Raw genomic sequence first — 24073 nt, 5'->3', positions numbered from 1 at the left:
CTTTGAAAAACCTGCTCAATAGCTGTCAGAAAAAAAAGACCTGGGAAAATGAAAATATCCTTGAGAAGTCTGTACTAAAACCAGGCAGAGGTGTTGATTTACCTGTTTTCTTTTGGCACATAAAGGTGATCGGCAGGGATCTGGGCTGATAACTGCTTGCCCTTGGTTACAGGTTCACCCAGGAGAACCCCCATTTGACTTGGAGCTATTCTACGTTAAGTATAGAAATTTGTACGTCTATTTAATGTATTATTCATATTTGAATTTTACATCAATAAAACTCCCTTTTCTTTATCACATTATCTGTATTTTCCGAGAATGGCCCCTAAGGCTTGACCCACACATGTTAGTTGACTGAAGTCCACCCCAGACAGTAGTGCTCAGCTTTGGCTGTGCGTAAAATCACCTGGAGAGCTTTAAAACTACTGAAGCCCTTGCATCACTCAAGACCTGTTGGCTCACACGCTGGGAGTAGGTCCCCAGGGATTGGTGTTCCTTTTAAAAACTTCTTTTGCCATTCTTATTTACACCCAGGGTAGAGAACCACTGTCCTTTATAGCCTATACTTTTTTTTCCTCTTGCATTTTTCTTTCTTTGTCTGCTACCTTCCACCTTTCACTAACATGTATGAATGATAGCCTGCCTACCTCTGCCCTCCCTCCACTCTGAGCCAGTTTCTGTATGTAGAAGCTGCAGAGTGATCCACTGCTTAGAATTGCTGCATTATTTTGTTTTCTGTTTTTGCCCTTAAGGGCAAATTGTCACTTTAAGCCCTGTCTCCAGCAGTTTCACAGCAAACCACCCCATTGCTTCTGTGTTAGTTGGTCACCCTGTTTATTGAAACACTTGAAAGCTCAATGATTTGCTTGTCTCACAATTCACATGTCGTTGGATAGTTCCTACTTACACTGTAAATGGGCCACAATGGAAGAGCTCGAAAAGGATCCTCGCATCGCACAGAAGATCAAGCGATTTAGGAATAAACAAGCCCAGATGAAGCACATTTTTACTGAGGTAAAGCGATATTTACTGACTGATTTGACCACTGCTTTTCTTGCAGTATTAAATACTGGGTGTGAGTTTCTTAAAGTTGAAGTCCAGATCTATTGCTCAAGTCAAATTGCTAAGTGTGCACTGATTTGCAACAAAATAGTCCAGATTTAAAACAAAACAAATTGTCCACCAAGGCCTGAGGATCAGACTTTACAAACTGGGAGCTCTTAATAAGAGCCTGCATCTTGGTCAGAATACTGATAAAAAGCGAGGGCAAGGGGAAAGTGCACACGATTCTTTCATTCCCATCTCCACCCCGCCAAAGGGCAGTTCCTAAAAGAACTAAATTTTGAATGTAAAACAATAAAAACAAAACTAAAATGTAAGAAAATAAATAAATTTATACAAACTTGGGAATTTCTAAGTATGGTACCTACAGCAAGAGGAAGAATTGATGGATTTGAATATTAAACAGATCTATAGTATGTATACATTAGAAAAATACCACAAACAAATCTTAAAGTAAATAATTAGGAAATAGGTATATACATTATGTACATATACATATTTTTAAATTATGCACACATACATACATGGCGTATATTTTTCCTACCTAGTATGAGAACCTTCCTGTTTATATTTATACATATACATGTACATTATACACACCCATATGGCAAAGTTTAACAAATGCTCTTATAACTCAATAAGAAAAATATAAAACCCCAAATAGAAAAAAATGGACAGATTAACATGGGATTTAGAAAAGAAGAAAAATTTGTCATTAACCATATAAAAATGTAGAAAATTTCACTAGTAATCAGAGAAACGTAAATTAAAATGAGAATCTTCTAGTTTTTACTTATCAGATATTTGAAGGTTTTAAAAATAATTATTACTCATTGCTAGTGAGGGTGTAGGGAAGAGGTAGTCCTACATCACTGGGTGGGAACATAGCTTAGTTTGACCTGTAGGAAAAGCAGTATGACAACAGATATCAGCTGTCAAAAAATTTGTATGTCCTTTGTCCCAGCAATTCTAATTCTGTCATTTATTTTAAGGCAACTGTCATGTCTTTGTGCAAAGAATTAAACAAAGGTGAACCATTATTTATATTGGTGAAAAATTGAGGGAAAAAAACCAAAGTGCTAAATAATAGACATTTATTAAATTGTGATAAATCCCACAGAATGGAATACAGTACAGCTAGTAAAAATGATATTGGAGAACAGTTATTAATGACAAAGTCTCTGGTTGATGGGGTTGTGGTGATTTTTATTTCTTAATTTTTTTAACATTGTTTTAAAATTTTATTTAGGTAACTTGAAGAAAAGAAGCAATAAAAATTATTCTTAAAATGTAGTCACCAATACTAGACCTTGCGAGAGTGTACTCAGGTGCCGTGAAATCATAGGAAAGGAAAGGGGCGACTAGAATTGGAAAAACCATCCTGAAGCCCTGATGAATACTCTCCCTCCACTCTGGGAACATTTTTTTTCACAGCTCTATTTTAGCAAGTATTTGCAGGATAGCAACTTGTTTACATGTCTGTATCTTCCATTTTGAGCTCTGTGAGACAGACAGGGCCCATGTTTGTCTGCCTCATATTTCTATCCCTGGTATTAGGCACAGGGTCAGTGCTCAGTAATTATTTGGCCGTTCCCAGGTAAGGGGGGGAGAGTTTGCTTATGCCATTGTCCTGTTCCAGAACTTTTAATATTTCCCATTTTCTTGTAATAAAATCCAAACTCCTTAATATAGCTAACAAAACCCCATGTGTCTATTTTCTGGTGTATTCCCAAGGGAGTGATTTTTCCTTGGTTGAGAATAGAGGAAATTGTGTTAGGCTGTACAGAAATAATGTGACGGGACTTCCTACTCTTGCGGGGACGAAAGGCTCTTGAGAAGATGGGAGGACCTTGTGAAATTAAGGAGGAGTAGTGGGGAGTGGTTCCTATACCACTGTTTTTGGTTTTGACCTCTTTAACATTTTTATTAATAACTTGGATAAATGATATTTTAGGAATAAACAATAACTTATTTTTTAAAAGAGAGCTTCTTCATGTCCATTATTTCCAGGTGCTTCGTGAGGTAGCCTGGGAAAAGGGTAGCCATATGAGGGACACTCAGGCTGAGGGGGTGTGAGTTCCCACACTCCACAGGGGTGGAGGCCATCTGTCTGAACCTTGATTCTTTCTGAAAACCAGACCCAGTGATGGGAGAATAAATGGCAAAATAAAGTTCAGGCTTACCTGGACAGGCCAAGATGAATGAAATATAATGACAATAAATAAATGTAATGTCATACATTTGTATTTTTAAAGATTTTTACAGCTTCAGAGTGGGGAAAATGACTAGATAGCAGTTCTGGAGAGAAAGGATATTGCCAGTTTAATTTCAAGCTTACTGTGAGCCGGAAGTAGGGGTACAGCTCAGTGAAAATAAACATACCTGTGTAACCAAGATCGGGAAATAGAGTTATCAATACTCTAGAAGCTCCCCTCATGCCTTCTTTCAGTGTTAACTGTTACCGTTGTTGATATTAAGAAAAAGAAACTAATTCTGAGTTTCCAAGGGTTATTTTTGATACAGGGAGCAGTAAGAAAACGGGAATCTTCCCTGTGCTGAGTTTTGCAGAGTGTTGTATGACCAACAGAGAAGTTTTACGCTGGCCATGGTGCAGCGTATAGGTGTGGTTGATTCCTTTAAACTTAGTCGTGGAGAGCAGGACTCGGTGACAGTGAAGAGATAGATGTGTGTGAGGTGGCTTTTATTCTCAAGTAAACCTTTTGTCTTGTGTTTCCTGTTAGGGCCCAGAGTAGGGGGTCACTTAAAGATAAAACACGGGAAGTCGAATTCGAGGGAAGGGGGCACTTTTTAAACTATTCTCTTCCGTTTGCGTTAGCCTGATGAAGACTTGTTCAACCCAGACTACATAGAAGTTGATCGCATCTTGGAGGTGGCCCACACCAAGGATGCAGAAACGGGAGAGGTGGGTTTTTCTCTCTGTCGACTCTCCTAAAGTACCTTCCCTTCTGATCTCATAATTTCTTTGTTTTGTGAACTTGTGGTCTTTGTTTTACTGGCATTCATGCATTGTATGTGGTTTTCTATAGGTCAGCCGGAGTATGATCTACTTCTTTAACCGAGTAGAAAGAACATAAATTTCTCTCCTCTTTCCCATAGGAAGTGACGCATTACCTGGTAAAGTGGTGCTCACTGCCTTACGAAGAAAGCACATGGGAGTTAGAGGAAGATGTGGATCCTGCAAAAGTTAGAGAGTTCGAATCTCTTCAAGTTCTCCCTGAAATTAAGCATGTGGTAACGTATCCATATCTCTCATGGGAGCCTCTTGTAACATGTAGGTTTTTGAACTTAGCAATCCTGGATGTCTACTGGGCTGTGCACCTCAGTGGTTTCTGTGGTCTCTTACCGTTGGCTACTCCCCCAGTGAACAGGCATTTCAGGTGTTTTTCTCCCCAAACTAGATTTTGCTAGCATTTCAGGTCAACTTAAGGTCTCGGCTCTACTTTGATGTATGGGGCATTTAAGAAGCTTGGATAAGAGCTTCAATTTCTTGGTGTACGGTTGTTGTATGGAGTCCGTAGGTAGAAGGTGTAAGAAATGCCTGGCTTGGGAAAGAAGCTCAGTAAATTGCATCTTTTCTTGTTTCCTATTTCTTATCTCTTGCTTTATTAGTGATCTCTTTTCTTTGGATTTATCCTTTACTCAACTGGAATATTCTTAAGGGTGAGAACTGTCCTTTATCTATAGATCCCTGGGACTTCTCAGAGAGAATGTAGGTTTTCAATATACATTCATTGAATTGGTTTGTTTTTCTGATTCTGGGTTATTACCACTGAACTGCAAAATGTTCCAGAGTACCTGACAAATAGTATATAGAATATCAACAGTCAAAAGGAGATAGAACTGGGATGGAGCCTGGTTGAGATGTAACATGGGAAGAGAATTGGAGTTGTTCAAGAATTAGCTATAGGTTAAATGATCAATTTTTATTTTAAAAAATCACCATTTTAATATGAAAAATTTTATCCAGTTTCCTATTAGTATTTTTATTGTTTTTACATCACTGCAGAGTTAAGATTCAGAAGACCTCACATGGAACTTAGATCACTGTCAGAATCCATCCAAAAGCAGTGTTTTCTTTTTGTTTTTTTGCTTTTTGGCATACGAAGTATGTAAAGGTATCATCAGATGCAGAACGGTGATTAGAAACCTACGTATTTTATAGTGTTTCGTCTACGTGATTGATTAATAAATTTCTCTTTCAACCCTCTCCTATATAACTTGTCTGTTTTTTATTCAACTTGTCATGTATTAAGCATCTGCTGCAGGTTGATTCTTGTGTGAGATACAATAAGCAAAAAGGTACAGGCCTTACTCTTAGGAGCTCACGGTCTAATAGGAGAAGCATATGTGTACGTGGACGAATGGGGCAGCAGGCTAATTGGGGTATATGGCACAATGCAGAGACGAACAAGTGTGGAAGCAGAGAGTGGAGAGAATTTCATTCTAAAGCTAATTATAAGTTACCATTCAGAAATAATCTGGATTCTTACTTAGCCCGAGTCCCACTTATTTCTTCAGACTACATGACTTTGGCAAGAATATGAATTCTTAAGTGTTTTTAGTCAATTTCTCTTTTCCTTTACCCCTTTGCTCTTGTGATGCTGCTGTCCTCAGCTCTCAATGAACCACGGTATCATTTTATACTTGGCTCTTTTTGTTTCTAAAATTTTCTCTCATGTAAAGTGCACCTTTTGGAAATTTTATCTCAAAAGTTCTAAATTGGAATGATAGCAAAAACTATAATTAAAGTTGTCTTTTTATGTTAAGGGCAGGCTCCAAATGATACTTTACCTGAATAATAATTTTTAAAGGGATTTTATTCTGGGCTTTGAAGTTTAGAGATTGACCTTAGCAGTCTTGATGAACAGGACATTCTATACCTAAAAGCTTTTTGGTAAAAATTGGTTACATATAGGTAAAATGTGGAATTTTGAGAAAGCAAGAAATAAGAATGTCAGTAATGATTGTGCAGAGAAGACAAGCAGTGTTTTAATAGCCAAGACCCACCTTGGAGACCAAAAATCAATTCTGTTCTTTCGATTTTAGCTAAGTAGCCACAGAAGGTTGTGGAACCCTGAGCTAAGTTGTTTCCTGTAGCCCATACCACTTACGAGGCAGCCAGATTAAGCACCAGAAATTTGTAGCTGATTTCAGGTCTTATGCTTTTAGATGGCTGAAATTTCTGGCCAGTAGGCGACGTTAAGCTAGAACTGTTAGCACTGGGGAATGAGGTGAAAACCTAGAGGAATGACTGGATTATATCTATCTAGAGCACTACCAAGGCAGCAGAGTAGAAATCTGCAGTAAAATTCTTCCCTACAATATCTACAATGCTGAGAGTGAGCCATTTAAGTCACAAGAGATAAGGGACATTCCAGAAGTCTCCCCATAGTATCTAGTAGAGTAAGGAAGAATGCCCAATTCAGTGGGTTGCCATGGACTCAAAGGATCCAGGCTGAATGGTTCCTGTAGGTTAAGAAGAATGTAATTTCTGTAAGCAAATAGAACAGCAGATTTTATATAGAAATATTGTTCCTTAAAAGCTTTTTCCTTAAAATTAATTTTTTTTGACGTAATAAGTTATTTTCTCCTTTCTAAAAACACCTATACCTTTGTGCTGGTAATAATATCCAGCAGAGTCCTATTTCAGACAGCTTAGCCTAACTACAGTTGGAGTAATTTTGTAGGTCAGTTGTGATACATGTTTTTATAAAAGACCATGGGCAGATTACACTTATCTCCAAATATCAGTGATATATTTGGGAATATTCAATTAAATTTCACATGCACGTGGCTGAGTTTTAGTTAATCACGTGTTTCAGGTGTACATTTTAACCCGATCCCTTAAAGTAGAACTACCAAAGACAAATTACTGTTTAGAAAAGCTACAGTTCAAAACTATCATTTATAACTACAGGGATAGCTAAGAATTTTTTTATTTTTACCACCTAACATGTCAGTTTAGGGGCTCAGTTTATCTATAAGCAAAATAACCAAGTCTGTGTCCAAATAATATGATACCTAAGTGAGTAGAATTTTCAGATGGGAGGGCTCAATACCTAAAGATTTACATTTTCTCTAGATTAATTGAAATATCAATGGGATTTTAAGAGAATTCAAAAAATTGATTCTAAAGTTACACAGAATAGTAAGATAGAAAAGCTAAGACATTCAAAAAATAATTTCTCATCAGCTGTAAAGCTATAGTAATTAAAATGTGTTTTTATTGCAGTAATAGTTCAGTGAAACAAAATGAGGAATCTAGATATAGCTTCATTGATATATCGGAACTTAGTATATGATAAATATGGCATTTCATATCAGTAGAAAAAAGATCAATTATATTTAGAAATTGATATTTCATATAGAAAAAGAAACTAACAAGAATGTTCTTGTATTTATGGAGAATTTAAGGAATTTGCAGTTTTGATTATCCAGGCTTTTTCCCTGATGTACTGACTCTAGAACCTAATCAACAAAACATTTAACCCACTGTACTTTTCCTGAGCTGATAGCAATAGGCACAAAGAAATTAAAAAGAAATTCTGTCTGTAGAAACCAAAAAACCTGACTAATATTGGCTTGCAGGGAAATTAAAAGTATAAATGGGAATGACATCTAAGAGTCTAAGTAAAACAATATAGTATGGACCACCATTTTAGGTGGGTCTGTTTCTCTTCTTCATTAATTACTTGCAAATTTTATAGAAGTACTCTTAATCTGATGAAATCTAGGAAATACAGGACCTGCACATTAGAAAATAGTAACTGCAGTTTAAAGCCAGCTTTAGGGCAATATTTTGAGATTTACCACTTGCCCCATTATCATTCTCTTTGTATTTTGCTTCTTTCTTCCACTAGGAGCGGCCTGCTTCAGACGCATGGCAGAAACTCGAGAAGTCTCGTGAGTACAAGAACAGTAACCAGCTCCGGGAGTACCAGCTGGAGGGAATGAACTGGCTTCTTTTTAACTGGTATAACAGGTGAGGAATCAGAACTGTTCCCGTGTTCTTGCATGATTGTTTTTTACCAAATGTTCGTACCTGGGGGTGGATTGCTGCCTTCGCCCGCTTGGAGTAGCAGTAGCAGGTGGTGAGAGAGGGCATCACGGCCATTGACTTAGACTGGTAGTCTTTGCACATTAGTCATACCAGAACTTTATTTTTTTGTTAGGTATTTCTCCAACCAAAAGGAACGTTCTTTAGATATCCCCGACTTTGTGCGTTTTAATGGAGAACACACCAAGATGTGACTCTAGAGATTTATCTGTATTCTAGCATCTCTGGCACTTAACAGTGCCACTCAGAGCATAGCTCAGAGCTTGGCTTTCTAGGCCTTGGGGTGCCCATCTGTATAGTGAGGGGTGAGACCGGATGAGGGCCACTCCGCTTCACGTGTCACAGCTCTGTGCAGTCTGTGATTCTGGATCACCGAAAGAGACCAACATTTTTACTATGATAAGGAGTTTATTATGCGGGTTAAAAGTTTGTTCTTCAATAACACAAAAATGATAGATAATGAGAATCATGTAACTTATTTTATTTTTGCTTTTATTCCGTGAAGTTTGTCAGGTACAGAAACTGGCTTCAGTATGAGGCATATTTGGTTTTTTCTTCTTGTGTCATGATGATTTTAACTTTTAATGTTTTTAGTTTATATTTAAATGGACCTATTTTATGTATTTTCTTGCAAGTTGCAGTAGTTCCTTCTTGGAAGTAGGCAAGGTATGAATAATAATAATAACTCGCCTCAGTAGGATCTGTGGAAAATGCTGATAATATCTTTACTCATGACCTTACAGGTCAAGGTGTGCTTCTGAAGTATCTTTTTAGTTATAACCAACTTCTTCCTCTTTCCTACATTGATGATGAATTATCTGTATTTCTTACTCTCTTCAGAAAAAACTGTATTTTGGCTGATGAGATGGGCCTAGGGAAAACCATCCAGTCCATCACATTCCTTTCAGAAATATTCTTCAGGGGAATCCACGGCCCTTTCCTCATCATTGCTCCTCTCTCCACCATCACGAATTGGGAGCGGGAGTTCCGGACGTGGACAGAGATGAATGCCATTGTGTACCACGGGAGCCAGATCAGCAGGCAGATGATCCAGCAGTATGAAATGGTGTACAGAGATGCACAGGTGAGCCTTGACACGAATCACAGAGGCCCAGTGACAGCCTGATGTCATAGCTCAAACCAGCCATTCTGTCTCTCGTCTTTGGGAGTTTTAATGCCCTGTACCTCGGGTTACTGTTGCCTGACCTCGTAGAGTCTTATGTTCATTGAGGCAGACTTCTTGCTCTTCCATGGTAGTTTAATTTACAATAAAACAGAAATTGTAGGGCAAGCTTTCCACTCTCTGAGATACGCCAGAGGCTCTTTTTAGGACACTGAAAGTTTGGCTTCTTGGTTGGCTTCTGTAGTTGCTTTTACATGCAGAAGATTTTTTCTGAATTGTTATGTGCTCAGTGAAGAAAGTGAGAAGAATTAGTGTACAGAGGATGGACTCCAAGCCAGGGAGTTTGGAGAGGAGATTAACAGATCTGACAGGGAAAGATTCAGATTGTTAAAAGCACAATAGAATTTTCTTAAAGCTTTTGTTAAATATAATCACTTTGCTGAGTATGCTTGTCCTGGACACTGGGTGTTATAATTAAGCAAGGTGAAAATTAAATGAATCCAGACAAAAGCCAGTGCTCTCTCCCCAGGAGCTTCATAGACAGCAGGAGACACTTGGAAGAAATTTAAGATGTGCTCCAGCATGATGCAGCTCTGCTCTAAATGCGATGGCAACACTGAGACAGGCTAAAAGACAAAGATGTGTCCTTGCCTGGTAGCACTTGTCCCAGGTGACTCAGGATCATTACTTTGAATCTGTGCTAGAACTCAGGTTACAACTTGAAATTAATTATACCTGAGAAGTAGCAACGAAGGTTTCCTTGGTCCCTCAAGCTGTACATGCTTCAGACCGACTTGTGGCTGGAAATGTGTAAATCAACACCCAATGTGTGAATCTGCTTTGCTTATCATGGAAATTAATAAATAAAACACTTCCTCGCTGTGCCTCCCGTATTTCTCATCGCTCTCACCTTTGTGAGGGCATGTATTCTTGCTTCTGTTTCTCATCTAAATAGCTGGTTCACTCTTTTATCCTCTTTTTTCGCAAGTGAGAAAGAGCATTGCTCACTGGCTTCTCACCTAGGGCCCAGCATTTATAGTGCTCTCTCCCCTAATCCAGTGATAACCTATTAGCTGAATACTATAGCCACGGCCCAGAGCTTTGCCTTCTGTGTCATCCTCAGGGAAACCCCCTTTCGGGAGTCTTCAAGTTCCATGTTGTCATCACAACATTTGAGATGATCCTGGCAGACTGCCCGGAGCTAAAGAAGATTCACTGGAGCTGTGTGATAATTGATGAAGCTCACAGATTGAAGAATAGGAACTGCAAACTTCTGGAGGGTCTCAAGCTCATGGCCCTGGTGAGAGCTGCAAGCTTTTTACGTAAACAAGGTTCCTTCCATTCACTATGGAGGAAGCATTCTTCAGCCATTGTGCATGTCGGGTATCGTGCATAGTCTGTTTGTTCTAGATTTTCCTCTAGAGCTGTGATAGTGTAGGAATCAAATGTTTTTTTCGTTATGAACTGGGTTAACAATTTAACCTTTGCCACAGATCAATTCCCAAAGGGACTCAGAGGAATCTTAAATACCATGAAATTTGTGACCTAGAAATGTAAGGTATTTTGGTTTGTTTCCAGGACCCTGAATGATCTGGTACCAAAGATGATGGCCTTTTAACATTATTGTCTTGGCCCAGTGCCCAGTATGTGGTGGGTAGGCACTCAATAATGAATGAATGAATGGTTGCTTTAATTAATATGAAATTGCTGCTGGAATCAGTGATATAAAAGGAATCTTGATCTGTTTATTGATTGTACTCCTATGAAATGTTGGCACCTTATCTTTTCATAAAAGCAAAACAGAATTGCTCCAAATTGAGCACAGAATGCCCTGGCTTCATTTTCCCACCAAAACATACTGTTGGGGGGCTCAAACACTGTTTATCGTGTAGTGTTAATTCGTGCAGGAACACAAAGTGCTGCTCACTGGGACGCCCTTGCAGAACTCTGTGGAGGAGCTCTTCAGTTTGCTAAATTTCCTGGAGCCATCACAATTTCCTTCAGAGACTGCTTTCTTGGAGGAGTTTGGAGATCTGAAAACAGAGGAACAGGTAACTAGGGGCCTGAAGGATTGAGGAGACAATGTGATGATTCCGTCAGTGAGGAAAGAAGCCATTGAGGGGACAGGAGTTAGCAAGTCTAACGTCCTTTATTTAACTTATATTTTGTTTATATTAAAAAGGGTAAGCTGATTATTGCCAGCTTGTATTACCCCAAAGAATAAATGAATCAACATCGAAAATATCTTACGTTAACGTATCAGGCCTCTTGCCTTCACTGATCTCACATGTAAGTTTGGTGATTTTGCTCATAGCTCGGGCCTCAGAATCGTGGTGCTTTCTTCTGCTTCCCTCATCCTTCATCCTTCCTCCTGCATAATTTGCAACATATTCCCAGGCTCATCTTTTTGAGTACAACAAATACTGAGGAATAGTGAGGAAAAGAAGGCAGTCATATACTAGAGTACTTGGGAAGTCCAGTTTTGTTTCATATCAACTAAATTTCCTCACTTTTCAAAGATCTAGTCCTAGGTCTAGTTTATCAGATTCAAAGCTGATTCAAACCAACCAACATTAATAAGTAGCTATTACTGTGGATAGACATCTCCACTAGAGATTACAGAAATAAGCCACACAAGTTTAAATGCCACAAGAGGAACAAATAACAGAAGACTTGAGACTTGAAAGAAAGGTCACATTTGTGTGGGAATCAGGATCGATTTTGTGGACAGATTACAATTTGAAAATGGTCTTTGAAGAGTGGATAAGTTTTCAGTAGGTAGAAAGAGAAATAATTATATAGAGGAAAAAATGGAATTTATTTATTAAGTGGAATTTATTCAGTATTATGGAATTATCTGGTTGAGCTGGAAACTGGAAGGATGATTGTGAAGTATGAGGTCAGAGGAGTTTCGGCTTATATTTTGGGAAGATCTTGAAAGGCAGGTTTAAGACTTTGTAGATATTAGAGAAGCAATGCAAAGCTTTGATTGCAGGAATGACATAATAGTTCTGTTAGATTAATCTAGCAATGGTGAATAGTGGGTTGGGGCAGAGAATTTGGGGACTGAGAAAGATTGGGAATTTCACTAACAGATGTCAAGAGTACACTCTGTGGTTCCAGTCTGTTTGTTTCTATTTCTGTGGCAAGTCAGACTTTCAGAGCAGTGAATAATCAAACTGCATTCTACTTCTCTACATTTGCAGTTATCTGTTGAGCCTTCAAAAGCCAGCTCCATCCCTCTCTCCATTTTTGGATCGTTAGAAATGCATCCGCTTCTCCCATTACACTTATTTTGTGGTATGCATTTTTTTCTTCTTCCTAGACAGTGACCTTCTTGAGGAAAAGGCCCACATCTTCTCCAAAGTTGTGTTTGTTGTATTAACCAGCACATTGTCTGGCACATAGTATACTGTAAATGATTCAAGGTATGAACCAAGCGAAGGGCAAAAGCTGAACCCAGCATGTGGCAGATTGGCATTTGTGCCTGTCTTTAATAATTATCTAGCTGTATTTTTTCTCTTTGGGTTCCTAAATAGTATTTCCTTATCCATTTTGGGGATGAGATTCCTAAATATCATAGTTGGTAAAATAAAAGCCTCAAAAATGGGTTAGATTTAATATTGGGGTTACTTAGGAGAAAACCACAAAAATGGCATCAAATGTCTATATTTTAAATGACAGTAAATAAAAGTTCTAGAAAGCATCTGCTTTCAAGGTAAAGTTTATTCATCATTGTTTAAAGCCTGCTGCAGTAAGTGACTCTTCCAAGCCACTCTTTGTAAGTCTCTTTGTATTTCTCCAGGAAGCATCGGCACAATACACAACTTATTTATTCAGAATCTACCTGTTTAAAAGTTTCGGAATCATGCCTTATGACTTGATCTTTTGCACTTACAGTTTCCTTTATTTTCCCACCAGGATTAATCTTACTGGTATCATGTTTTAGCTCAGGGTTAACTCAGGTGCCTTGACTTTGAATCCCTTCTCTGTCATTGTCTTCTTGGGAGAGAGAGCAAGTCACCTTGTCAGTGCAGGCAAGTGAGTCGAGAGAGATCTGTGTTGTCCAGGCCTGGGCTGTTAGAAGAACAGACAAATCATAGCAAAGAATACTGTCAGGCTCCAAGTGCCCCTGATGCGACAGCTTATGTGATGAAATGGGAGGGATTGCCTTACAGCATTCGCTTTCTGCATGCTGCTGCACCAAACATGTTTGCTGCTGTTGTTATTTACAAGATGTAGGAAGAATCTGTTCCAGATTGCCTCTACTTATTTTAAATTGAGATATAATTGATATATATTAGTTTCAGATGTATATCATGATTTAACAACTATATATTATGAATTGATAACTATGGTAAATCTATTTTAGTTAACATCCATCACCACACATAGTTACAAATTTTTTTCCTAGTGATGCGAACTTTTAAGATCTTTCAGCAACGTTCAAATATGTAATACAGCATTATTAACTATCGTCACCATGCTGTACGCTACATCCCCAGAACTTAACTTATTTTATAACCAGAAGTTTGTACCTTTTCTCCGCCTTCATCCATTTCTCCCATTCCAGATTGCCTGGAGTTCTTTCTTTGCTCGGCATCTAAGTTTTCCCTTTATATGTCACTTGTACCTCCTAACATGACTTAAGTAGTCCAGGTAGTTACTGCACTGTGTGCACGTGAGAGAGGTTTGTTTTTTTTATTTTAGAGAATAAGTAATGTCTTTTATGTCTTTTTTCACATCTTATAAGGTTGCCACATAGTTTCTCGATAACTACTTGTGAATTAGAACCAAATCCCTTTTCTCCTTTCAGTCCTTGTGTTCAGGAATCAATCATGAGCTTTCATTTAGTCTCCTCCCCCAGTACTGTGCTCAAGAGATTGTGGTGAAGGATGGAATACTCCAGTAATCATTAAAGCAGGATTTCCCTGGACAGGTGAAGAAACTGCAGTCTATCCTGAAACCAATGATGCTTCGGCGTCTGAAAGATGATGTGGAAAAGAACCTTGCTCCCAAACAAGAGACGATCATTGAAGTAGAGCTGACTAATATCCAGAAAAAGTACTACCGTGCTATCCTGGAGAAGAACTTTTCCTTCCTGACCAAGGGGGCAAATCAGCACAACATGCCCAACCTCATCAACACCATGATGGAGCTGAGAAAGTGCTGTAACCATCCCTACCTGATCAATGGTAAATGGAGGAAGCAGGGAGCAACTCAGGCCTGGGGTGGGCCTCTGCCACAAGCTACTGATAACCAGCCATCTTACATATTGAATCCCCATTAAGTGCCAGGATGTATGTATTCTCACCTTTTTACAGAGTATTAAACTGAGATTCAGAGAGGTTGCTGGATCTATTTAAGCAGTCTACCTAGTGAGCACAGAGAGCCACGTTTTGAGGCTACCTCTGCTAGCTTTCTGCCTGTCAGAAGATGGGCTATTAACTCATCAGTCTGCTGTCCTTCGTCTACTTGCAGTTCGGCCCACGCTTTCCACTTTGGGATAGGGAAGAGTGTTACTTGGTTGAATAAATGATCATGATGCAGTGAGATTAAAACTCTCTGCAGATGAATGAACAGTTAACTGTATTAATTAGAGAACATGTGGGAAGCTTTTTTTTACTATAAAACTTTTTGATAAAACTTTAAAGCAAAATGTTGCTCGGATGTGCTAATAGTTAGTTTTTATAGCGTTAAAAGATACATACATCTTTAAGCTTTCTGAGAAGATTTGTTTACTTGCATGAGTCAGCTTGATATCTCAGATCCTTTCTCTACTTAGTGAGACTTCCCAGGAGAGCTAAGTACCCGTGTTCTCTGCACCTGCCACCACTGCAGAGCCCTCTGCTTGATGGCACAGATAAGGGTTACACACACAGCATTGCCTTACTGGACTGTTGGTCCACAACCTAAGAATTCACTTTGTTTCTCTGAGGATCTGTAAAGCAGAGAGCTGCTTTTATCCTTACGGTTTGTTCAAGGAATAGTTCTGTTCCATTTCTTTTTAGGGGCAGAGGAGAAAATTCTGGAAGATTTCCGAAAAACCCACAGCTCTGACGCCCCCGACTTTCAGCTGCAAGCCATGATTCATGCAGCAGGGAAGCTGGTGCTGATTGATAAACTGCTCCCTAAGCTGATTGCAGGTGGCCACAAAGTGCTCATCTTCTCCCAGATGGTGCGCTGTCTCGATATCCTGGAAGATTATCTCATCCAGAGAAGGTGAGTGTGTGTCAAAGCTGTGCATCAGATGCTGAAGCAGTGCCTTTTCTTTGATACCTTTTTGATTCATTCAAAAGTTATGCTTTAATAACAAAGCATTCAGAAATGGAGAAGAGGAATCTCCTCTTAAAGATTTACTAAAATTCAGAGTTAAAGCTTATGACCAAGTATACCCAAGTTTAACTCTCTAGAGTGAATTTCATAGCCTATAATGTAAAGAGAACCATTGATTTGTTTAAAAAAGAAATTCTACATGTTTATTATGTTCTTCTTAGTTGGAAAAAACAATTCAAATAGCATTGGAAAAGGTTAAGAAAATAATGTTATTTGCTTTTTTTTGGCCTAATAATTAATGATGAGACATATACATCCCGGGGAGCATAACTATGTATCAGTTGCTAAGAGCATAATCTGATAACTCGTAGAGAAATGATTTGGGAATATTTTTTGACCTTTTTCAGCAAACCTTCTAAGGGTTTATGATACCCTTGTTTATGATACACTAGTCTGTGGCATCCCAGTTTATTTTCCTGTCCATACTCCTGTACTTTCTTGAACCTTGAGTAAATTTTATTACTTATGCAGGTAAACAGTCTACAGTGTTATGTGGGTTATTTGGATTCCGTGTAGGTACTACATTTGTTACATTATGCACTGTACATTATATTTCTGGTCATTGGGATACATTAATGATCTCAAGATGATAAATGAACTTTTAAAAATTTACTCTTATTGGTAAAAGAATTTTCAAAATCATAGAAACTGTTAGCCTAGGCATTGCTTTGTTTTCTTAAAGTAAAATCATAGTGAATCTCAGTCGTCTTAAATATTCTTGTCCTTGAAGATTCTGTTTGCCCTTATGACATATAGAAAGAGTATTAAATGACAAATTTAACTATGAGATATGTTGACATTTAATGTTATATAAGTAATTCTCTGAAATTGGATTAGACAATAAAATAATTTCTTTGAGCTCTATAGTGGAGGTTTTTAGAAGTCTTAAGACTTTTATGATTTTTTTCTTTGAGGCAGTCATAATGAATAAATCAAAACTGGTAAAGCAGTTTCATATTTTAAAAATTCACTGTAGATTAGGAACCCATTACCAGAACACTTCTCAGAAATATACTATCTCAAAATGAGTACCAGTGTAACAAACACACTTTTGTTAAGTATAAGTATCTTTATTTAGTGCCCTTTATATTATTTTTCCTTATCATTTATTGATCATTTTGTTTTCAAATTACTTAAGTACTATAGTATCTCTTGCAAATATCGGCACATAAAACGACACCACCTGCTCAAAGCCCCCATTCACACTTGGGCATTTATTTTTTTAGTCTTTTTTTTCTTTACACATACATATATTTAGTTTTGTTGTTTGTTTGCATATTCTACATTCTCCTTTGTAACTCACATTTTTATGTAATACATTTTGAAATTTTTCTTTAATTATTTTTCTGCAACATAATTTTGATGACCTGCATGATATTCTGTTTTTTAAGTTGTTTTCAGTTTTTCAGCATTTAAGGAACTCTGAATATCCTTTTGCATTCTTTGTGAATATTTCCAGTTATTTCCCTAGGATAAATTCTGATGTACATTTTAAAAGCATTTGGTAAATATTTCCAAAACATCTTTTAGAAAAATATTTAAATTATGTTCTCTCTCTTTAGTTTGTATTTCTGATTATTAATGATGGTAAATATTTTTTCGTATATAATAGCTACTTATAGTTCTTTTTTTGTGAATTGTTTATTCATGTTCTTTCTCCATTTTCTGTTGCTCTTTGCCTTTTTATTAATTTATAGGAATTGTTTATTTACTTAAGAATATGGTACAAATACTTCCCCATTGTCATTTTTGACTTTTAGTGTATGGGTATGGATTTTTGTTTATAATAGTCAAATCTCTGTCTTCATACAGCTTTAAATAATTTTAAATGTTTAAATATGCTTTAAAAGGCTTCTCCATCTCTCAACCATTGCAATCATAATAAATATTCTGAAGTATTTTCTTTTATGGTTTCTTTACCCCAGTACCATCTAACAGCTTCTTCTGGGCTTAATATCATCATTACTTTTCTCTTTTTAATTTGTTTTTTATCTTTATTAAAGTTATAAATGCACAAAACTTAAAGAGCTAAATTATTCTATTAGATTTATGAAAAAATGCATTTCCTAATTTATTCCCCCCTCCCTCTCAAGTTTTCCCACCTCTAGAACCAGTTACTTTACACTCTTATGCTGTTTCTTTTGGTATTTATAGCTATATATACAAAATGTTAGTAATTAAAATGTCTTGATTTTTTTCAGTTTTAGATTTTATCTGTTCTCATTATGGAAGTGAGTATTTGTTTTCTTTCACTGCCCCTCAAACACCACGTATACAACTTCTTGTCTTCCCATCTTCCCGGTATGCCATGTAATACTTTGAGTTAGATTTTTATTCAGTGTTTATTAGAACTTATGTAAAAGCTAAATTATAGCTTAGTCATGTAGTATCCTGTTTACTATTTCTTTATTGCATGATAGTTATTTTCCCTGAAGCTAAAATTACCTATCTATTTAATTGCTTAGTTTCCTATATGTTACGTATAATTCAGCTCCAGAATTTACCCTGGCAGTCTGAATCTCCTCTTGTGTTCAAGCACAGCAGTTTCATCTTCTTAGAGCCATTGAATTGAATACTGAGTAATTTTTTCCCATATGAAATCTAAGTTCTTTCAGGTCTGGGGAATTTTCTTGAATTTTATCTTTCATTATTTTGTTTTGTTTTGTTTTATATTTGTGGAACTCCTGTTATTTGTATGCCAGATCTTCTGGATTGATCACCTGATTTTCTCTTTACTCTCCATCTCGTTATATTTTACTATATATTCTGAGAGAATTCCCTTAATTTCATCTTCCAGCTTTAACCCTAGGTTTTCTTTGTATAATTATATTTTTAATTTCCTAGAACATTTTTTCTCTAATTTTTCAATTTTTAAAGCATTCAACTGGTTATTTCACTGGTGCAATGTGTTCTTTTGTCTTTCTGAAATTAATCATGATAGAAGTTTTTTTTTTAATCTCCCTACAATGTTTGTTTTCTCCAACTCATAATTTTCTTTTTGTTTATATCTCTGTCTTTCATATTAGAATTCTTAGTTGGCTTTCTTTTTTTTTTTTTTTTTTTTAATTTTTTTTTTTTTTTTTTTTTAGCACTTTAAAGTGTTATTCAAGTGTGTTCTGGCCCCCATGGTTTCTCTTTAAGTCGCTATTCCCCTGTATGTGATGTGTTGTTTTCACTCAGTCTAGTGAGATTTTTCTTTTGAATTTTTAGCAGTTTGACTGTGATGGGTGGAATTCATCCAGTACAGAGTTCACTGGGCTTCTTGAATATGTAAATATGTATCATCAAATGTGGGAGGATTTTGGTCAGTATTTCTTCAATTTCTTTTTTCCTTTTGCCCCTTTCTCTTGATTCTTTTACGGTTCCAATTACCTGTATTTTTGACCTTTTAATATTTTCATAGAGGTCCTTAGGCTCTGTTTTTAAATTTGTTTTTCAGTCCTTTCTCTTTTTAATTTCTCTGTCTTCAGGTTTTCTGACTCTTTTCTCTCTTGTTTCCAACATGTTTATTACACCTATCTAATGCTTTATTTTAGAGATTGTATTTTAGTTCTGCGATTTCCATTTGATTCTTAGTTTGATGTTTCTGTGCTGTGATTTGCTATCTTTTCATTCATTGCATACATTACTTCATTGAGCATAATTATAATAGCCTTTGTAAAGTTCTTGTTTGATAATCATAACATTTTGAATCTGACATCTATTTTTTCCCTTGAGAACGGGTCACATTCTTCCTATTTATTCATGTTACATAATTTTGAGTTTTTCCCTCGACATTATAGATTTTGTTTTGGAGATTCAAGATCCTGTTAATTGCCATGAAGATGTTGATGGGTTTTATTTGGAGGTATCTAGCTAGCTAGGTGAGATTGAAAATACAAATTCTGGCAATCTCTAATAGGTAGCAGCTCCAGTCTTAGCTCAGACGTCTTCTAGTAAGCATGTGGGAGTCATAGGTCAACCAGAGACTTAGATAGTTTATACCCAGAGACCGGGGTATACCTCTCTGTCTTTCTACTTTCTGAAGATCGCCTCTCACCCTCTGATAGTCCTGGTTGCTCCGACTCCTTCTCCTTGTGCTTCTGGTTAGAAAGACAGTGGCTTTTTATCAGCTTTGTAGCTGACTTGCACCTCTACCGCTGTGGCTTCCCCTCTGGCCAAACCACAAGTTTCTGTTCCTCTCTAAATCCACCTGCTTTCCCTAACTGTCCAGTGCCCACAGAGAGGTTTTCCTGTTCATTTGTTTTTTTGTATGTTGTCCTGATTTTGTAGTGGTTATTTGCTGAGGGTTGGCGTATTCGGACCTTGACCCTCCGTGTCAGAAGCAGAGCCTGTGTTTCAAATCAGAGGCTTTCCTGCAGCATCTGGTCTTAGGCATCAGATAGTGGGCACTGTTGGGCTGATTGAAAGCTCTGTGTGTGTGAACTAGGCTTGTTGGCTTGGACTTCACTCACCATATGTGAACACTAGTCATCTTGCTGGACTATTTCATTGGGGAACCTACAGTGTCAGTATTTTGGGATGTTTCTCTATCTCTCTCAGGCCTAGAAGATGGAACTTGATTGTACCAGGAGCTGATTATGGGGAAGGGGGGTAGAGAGAGGTAGGCAGGTACTATACCATTTTTCAGTATAGTACTTCTTTCTATCTTTCGTTGTGATTGGTTATCTCCTAGGATAAAGATGGGTACAGGTCTTCTATTTTACCTTCTCAAGGCTGGGGTGGGCGATCTATAGGCTGATGCTAGTTTTTAGTTCCTCTAGTTTTCAGATTATTTGCATCCCCGTTTTCAGGGGTACCTGTTGCCACCAGTGCCTGATCCCTTTGTGTATTCTGTAGTATCGAATTAGGTTATTTCTCACCTAGGATTCTGCTTTCTTCAAATTAAATTCCACTTGGCTGACTTGCTAGCTTCCAGAATTTTTGTGACTTCTCCCGTTTGTGCAGGTATTTGGGGCTTTTTTTTGCTTTTAAAAAAAATCCTTTTACTATCATTTTATTAGAAGTTTGGAAGATAAAAGAATTAAATATGCATGTTGATTCATACTCTTTAACTGATTTTCCTTTTTTTTTTTTTTTTTTTATAATTCAGTCTTCAATCCTGTAATTTTGGTAAATAGTATATAATGGGCGTCTAATTTAGTTTATTTCCAGAGACATCTAATTTTCTATTTGTTAAATAGTTCATCTTTTCCCCCATTCATCTAAAACACTTCATAATATATAACGAGATATTATATATACTAGGTATATCTCTAACCTTTCTAATTCTTCTGATCTATTTCTATTTCTTCACTCATATGTGATTGTAGATGACCTTCAGAATTATTATAGTTTATCCCTATTTCAGCCCCTCACTATAAAAAAAAATTATGTGTATGTAAGTACATCTGTATTTAGATATATATATGTCCATTTGTTGGGATTTTGATTGGGTTTTACACATTTAGTAGGGTAGGATTGACATCTTTGCAAAACCGAAGAACCTGATATTTACTGTACTTATTCAGGTTTTTTATATACACTATTGATGTAGTAAATGTTTATAAAGTGCCAACCTTGTGCTAGAACCTCCGTAGGTGTTAGGGAGATGGTGGACAAACCAGCATGGCCCCTAGTGTCACATTGCCAAGTCCTTCATATTTCTTAGTGAGTTTAATCCCATGTATTTTATGTTTATGGCTATTGTGAATGGGAATTTTTTCACTCTTTATGTTTTCCAGCTGGTTATTGCTAGGAGATGAGAAAGTTGTTCATTTTTCTTTAGTCCTTCTGAGAACAACATTTCCTGTTATGCCAAAAACATGTCACTCCACCACTCCCTCCCCCCAAGCAAAGCACACAGAGGTTTTCCAGAACCACCTGCTTCTCATTGATATTTGACAGTGACTCAGAATTACAGTGTGATGAGCCCCATCAGCTCCTAGGGATTTTGTCCAAAATATAGTTGAGGGTTAATTGCTGCACTGATGTTTGGCGTGGAGAATTTTATGATGTCTGATTTCTTCATTCAGACTTATTAGCCCTCAAGATTTTCTTTGTTCTTGAGCCTCGTTGCCTCTCCAGCTGTCAGTTCTGTTTTGTTCCTGTTTAATTTCATTCCATGCTCTCATACAGGGGTGAGGACATAGAAGTAAGGGAGGTACGAAATAGTTTAAAAGAACTCAAATAATTGGGTTTATATTTTAGTTTTGTGTTCTTTGAGAGCACTTCCTCAAAACTGAACAAGTGATGGAAATGAGAATGAATGTTCTAGTCATCCTTCACAATTTCTAAAACCATTATTACATCATAGCTGGCAAAACACGGTCTAATTTTATGGAAATTTTTTTCCATAGGTGATGGCCAAGCTATATCGTTACTATTCATTGATTTCTCCTCCTCCTAAGGCTGTGCTGGTTCCCTGCCTCACTCAAAGCCATGGGAATCTAGCTCATCTCTGATGGCTGGGGTTGTCTTGTCAAAGAACATCGAGTCCTCTGTGCCCATACCTATAAGCACTCGTTCGCCTGTGTGATGGTGGCGTGGTAGCAGCTATTGTTTAATTGAATCTCAGCCCTGTCTTCTTACTCCAAACTCTGTGGTTCTTGCACTGCATCACAGACATGGCCAAACTTCCGTGAGAACCCACTGCACATGCTTGGCACATTGATTTATCAAAATCATTTTGATATCTAGTTTCTACTTTGACCTTCCACTAGAGTTATGTTTCCTAAGTGTCTCTTATTTATCTTTAACTTTCTCTTTTAAGTTCTTAGGGGAATCTTTCTTTTCTACTTCTTTGAAACATAGGGTACAATATGAAGGCCACACAGTAAACTGGTTAAGAGTAAAGTCAGATGGATCCGAGTTCAACTCACTTACCAGTTAGGTGACTGAGCAAGTTACTTTGCTTGTGTGGGGTTTTTTTTTGTTTTGTTTTTATTTTTGTTTGAAGTTTCCGCAAGAGTAAAATGGGATGATAATAGTAAAACTACCTCATAGGATTATCACAAGAGTTAAATGTGATGATGCATATAAAGCATGTATCACGGTGCCTGGCACAGAGCTTGGCACTTAATATTGTTGCTGTGGCTGTTATTAGTAATAATGACAATTATACCTAATTGCTTCATAGTTTTGTAGAATTCAGAAGGTTAACCTTAGCTTTTCTCTTATGACACAAGATCTTCTTAGTCTGCCTTCATGACAATCCTGTCATCACCACTTGTTTTATTTGCTGCTATAGTCTCACGTATTATTCTTAAGTTTGTTACATTAGGTTTTATCTGTAGTTCCAGGTATGAATGCACTGCAGCTTCGTAAAAGGCAGACAGACAGTATTTTCAGACTTGGTGCTGTGTTACGTGCCCCTTATGAGTCTGAGTTGGCCTGGTTTCCTTACCGAGTGGTTTCTTTACATGGATTTTCCTTTTCCTCAAGGAGTCAGGATTATATTGCCAAATTTAGTTTCCCAGAGCCATCCCCACACAGTCATCTACCCCTAACCTGTTCATTCTTATTCTCCTACCAGTTATTTATCTGAACTTTTAGAGAGCCCATTTTCCAAATTCTGGGCTACTGATAAGATTTTCTTTAGAATTCGTGTTCTTGGCTGTTGTCTGGTCTAGGATGACATGATCTTTTTCTCACAAGTTTCCTATTACTCCCACTTTACCAAACAGTTCTTGCTTGTTGGTCAGGCGGGCCCAGGGTAATGTCCCCTTGTTAATTCATTTATTGTCAGGGGGTAAATAAGAATAAGACTCAGCAGCTGTCCAGATTGCTACAGTATTTTAATTTTGTGTTAGTTACATGATCTCCATCATGAAAGCACCTTCTGTGTTTTCTAATTGGATGGACGAATGGTAGTATGCTCCTATAACAGATTCATTTATTCTCTTTCCTTTTCCCCTCCTCCACCATGCTTTCCACCTTCGTTTCTTAACTTTCCACACAGATATATGCCTTCTTAAAGATATTCAGCTTTACTTCCTTACTTTATTTTCCTTTAAAAATTCTTTAGCCACCCCACCACCCCTCACACAGCACAAAAACATTTCCTATGATTTATCCCCACTTTGCTTGGCAGTAAACTGCCCAGAAGACCTTGGTTTTGGCTCTAAACTTGGAGGTTTTGCTGTGCACCTCTAAAGCTTTGAGGAACTGTTAGACTAGGAATGACCAGCCCAGACATAAAAGAACTGCCCATCGGTGTAGTTTTCCAGTTTTCAGTTTACCAGAAAGCATCTCGAGACTGATTCGAACTCTGAGTCCTTGCTGTGAGCATTACTGAAAGTAGACGGTTGAGATTTTTATTTGCTTTTCCTGGCCTTATGATTAGATTCAGTGCAAGTAAAATCTGGGAAATAACTTGAGGATAAGTTGCTTGGGCGCTGGGGGATTGATATTTTTTACGTTTACAGTTTTTCTAGTCCTCTTTAGTTTGTGGTTCGTTTTTTGTTTTGGTTTGGGTTTTGTTTGTTTTGAGAGAT

The 24073-nt window shown here is 37.4% G+C and overlaps 1 protein-coding gene across 9 annotated transcripts in view; it reads left to right on the top strand.

The window, feature by feature from the left end:
- The window catches only part of CHD6 (chromodomain helicase DNA binding protein 6), a 188458-nt gene that overhangs the window by 85989 nt on the left and 78396 nt on the right, over positions 1-24073 (top strand). For 8 of the 9 annotated variants that reach the window (XM_023534463.1, XM_023534460.1, XM_023534459.1 and 5 more), the window contains 9 exons: positions 897-1014; positions 3899-3985; positions 4180-4314; positions 7944-8065; positions 8981-9224; positions 10387-10563; positions 11171-11314; positions 14203-14458; positions 15275-15485. In XM_023534463.1, coding sequence (XP_023390231.1) covers positions 897-1014; positions 3899-3985; positions 4180-4314; positions 7944-8065; positions 8981-9224; positions 10387-10563; positions 11171-11314; positions 14203-14458; positions 15275-15485 — 1494 coding nt within the window. Of the gene's footprint in view, positions 1-61; positions 232-896; positions 1015-3898; positions 3986-4179; positions 4315-7943; positions 8066-8980; positions 9225-10386; positions 10564-11170; positions 11315-14202; positions 14459-15274; positions 15486-24073 lie in introns of those variants that run through there. The other variant, XM_023534465.1, reaches the window with a different exon arrangement.

The sequence above is a fragment of the Pteropus vampyrus genome, unplaced genomic scaffold (genome assembly GCF_000151845.1).
Source record: "Pteropus vampyrus isolate Shadow unplaced genomic scaffold, Pvam_2.0 Scaffold125, whole genome shotgun sequence".
Classification (NCBI taxonomy): domain Eukaryota; kingdom Metazoa; phylum Chordata; class Mammalia; order Chiroptera; family Pteropodidae; genus Pteropus; species Pteropus vampyrus.
Note: the sequence above shows the minus strand (reverse complement) of the source record. Positions and strands in the feature narration are given on the sequence as shown.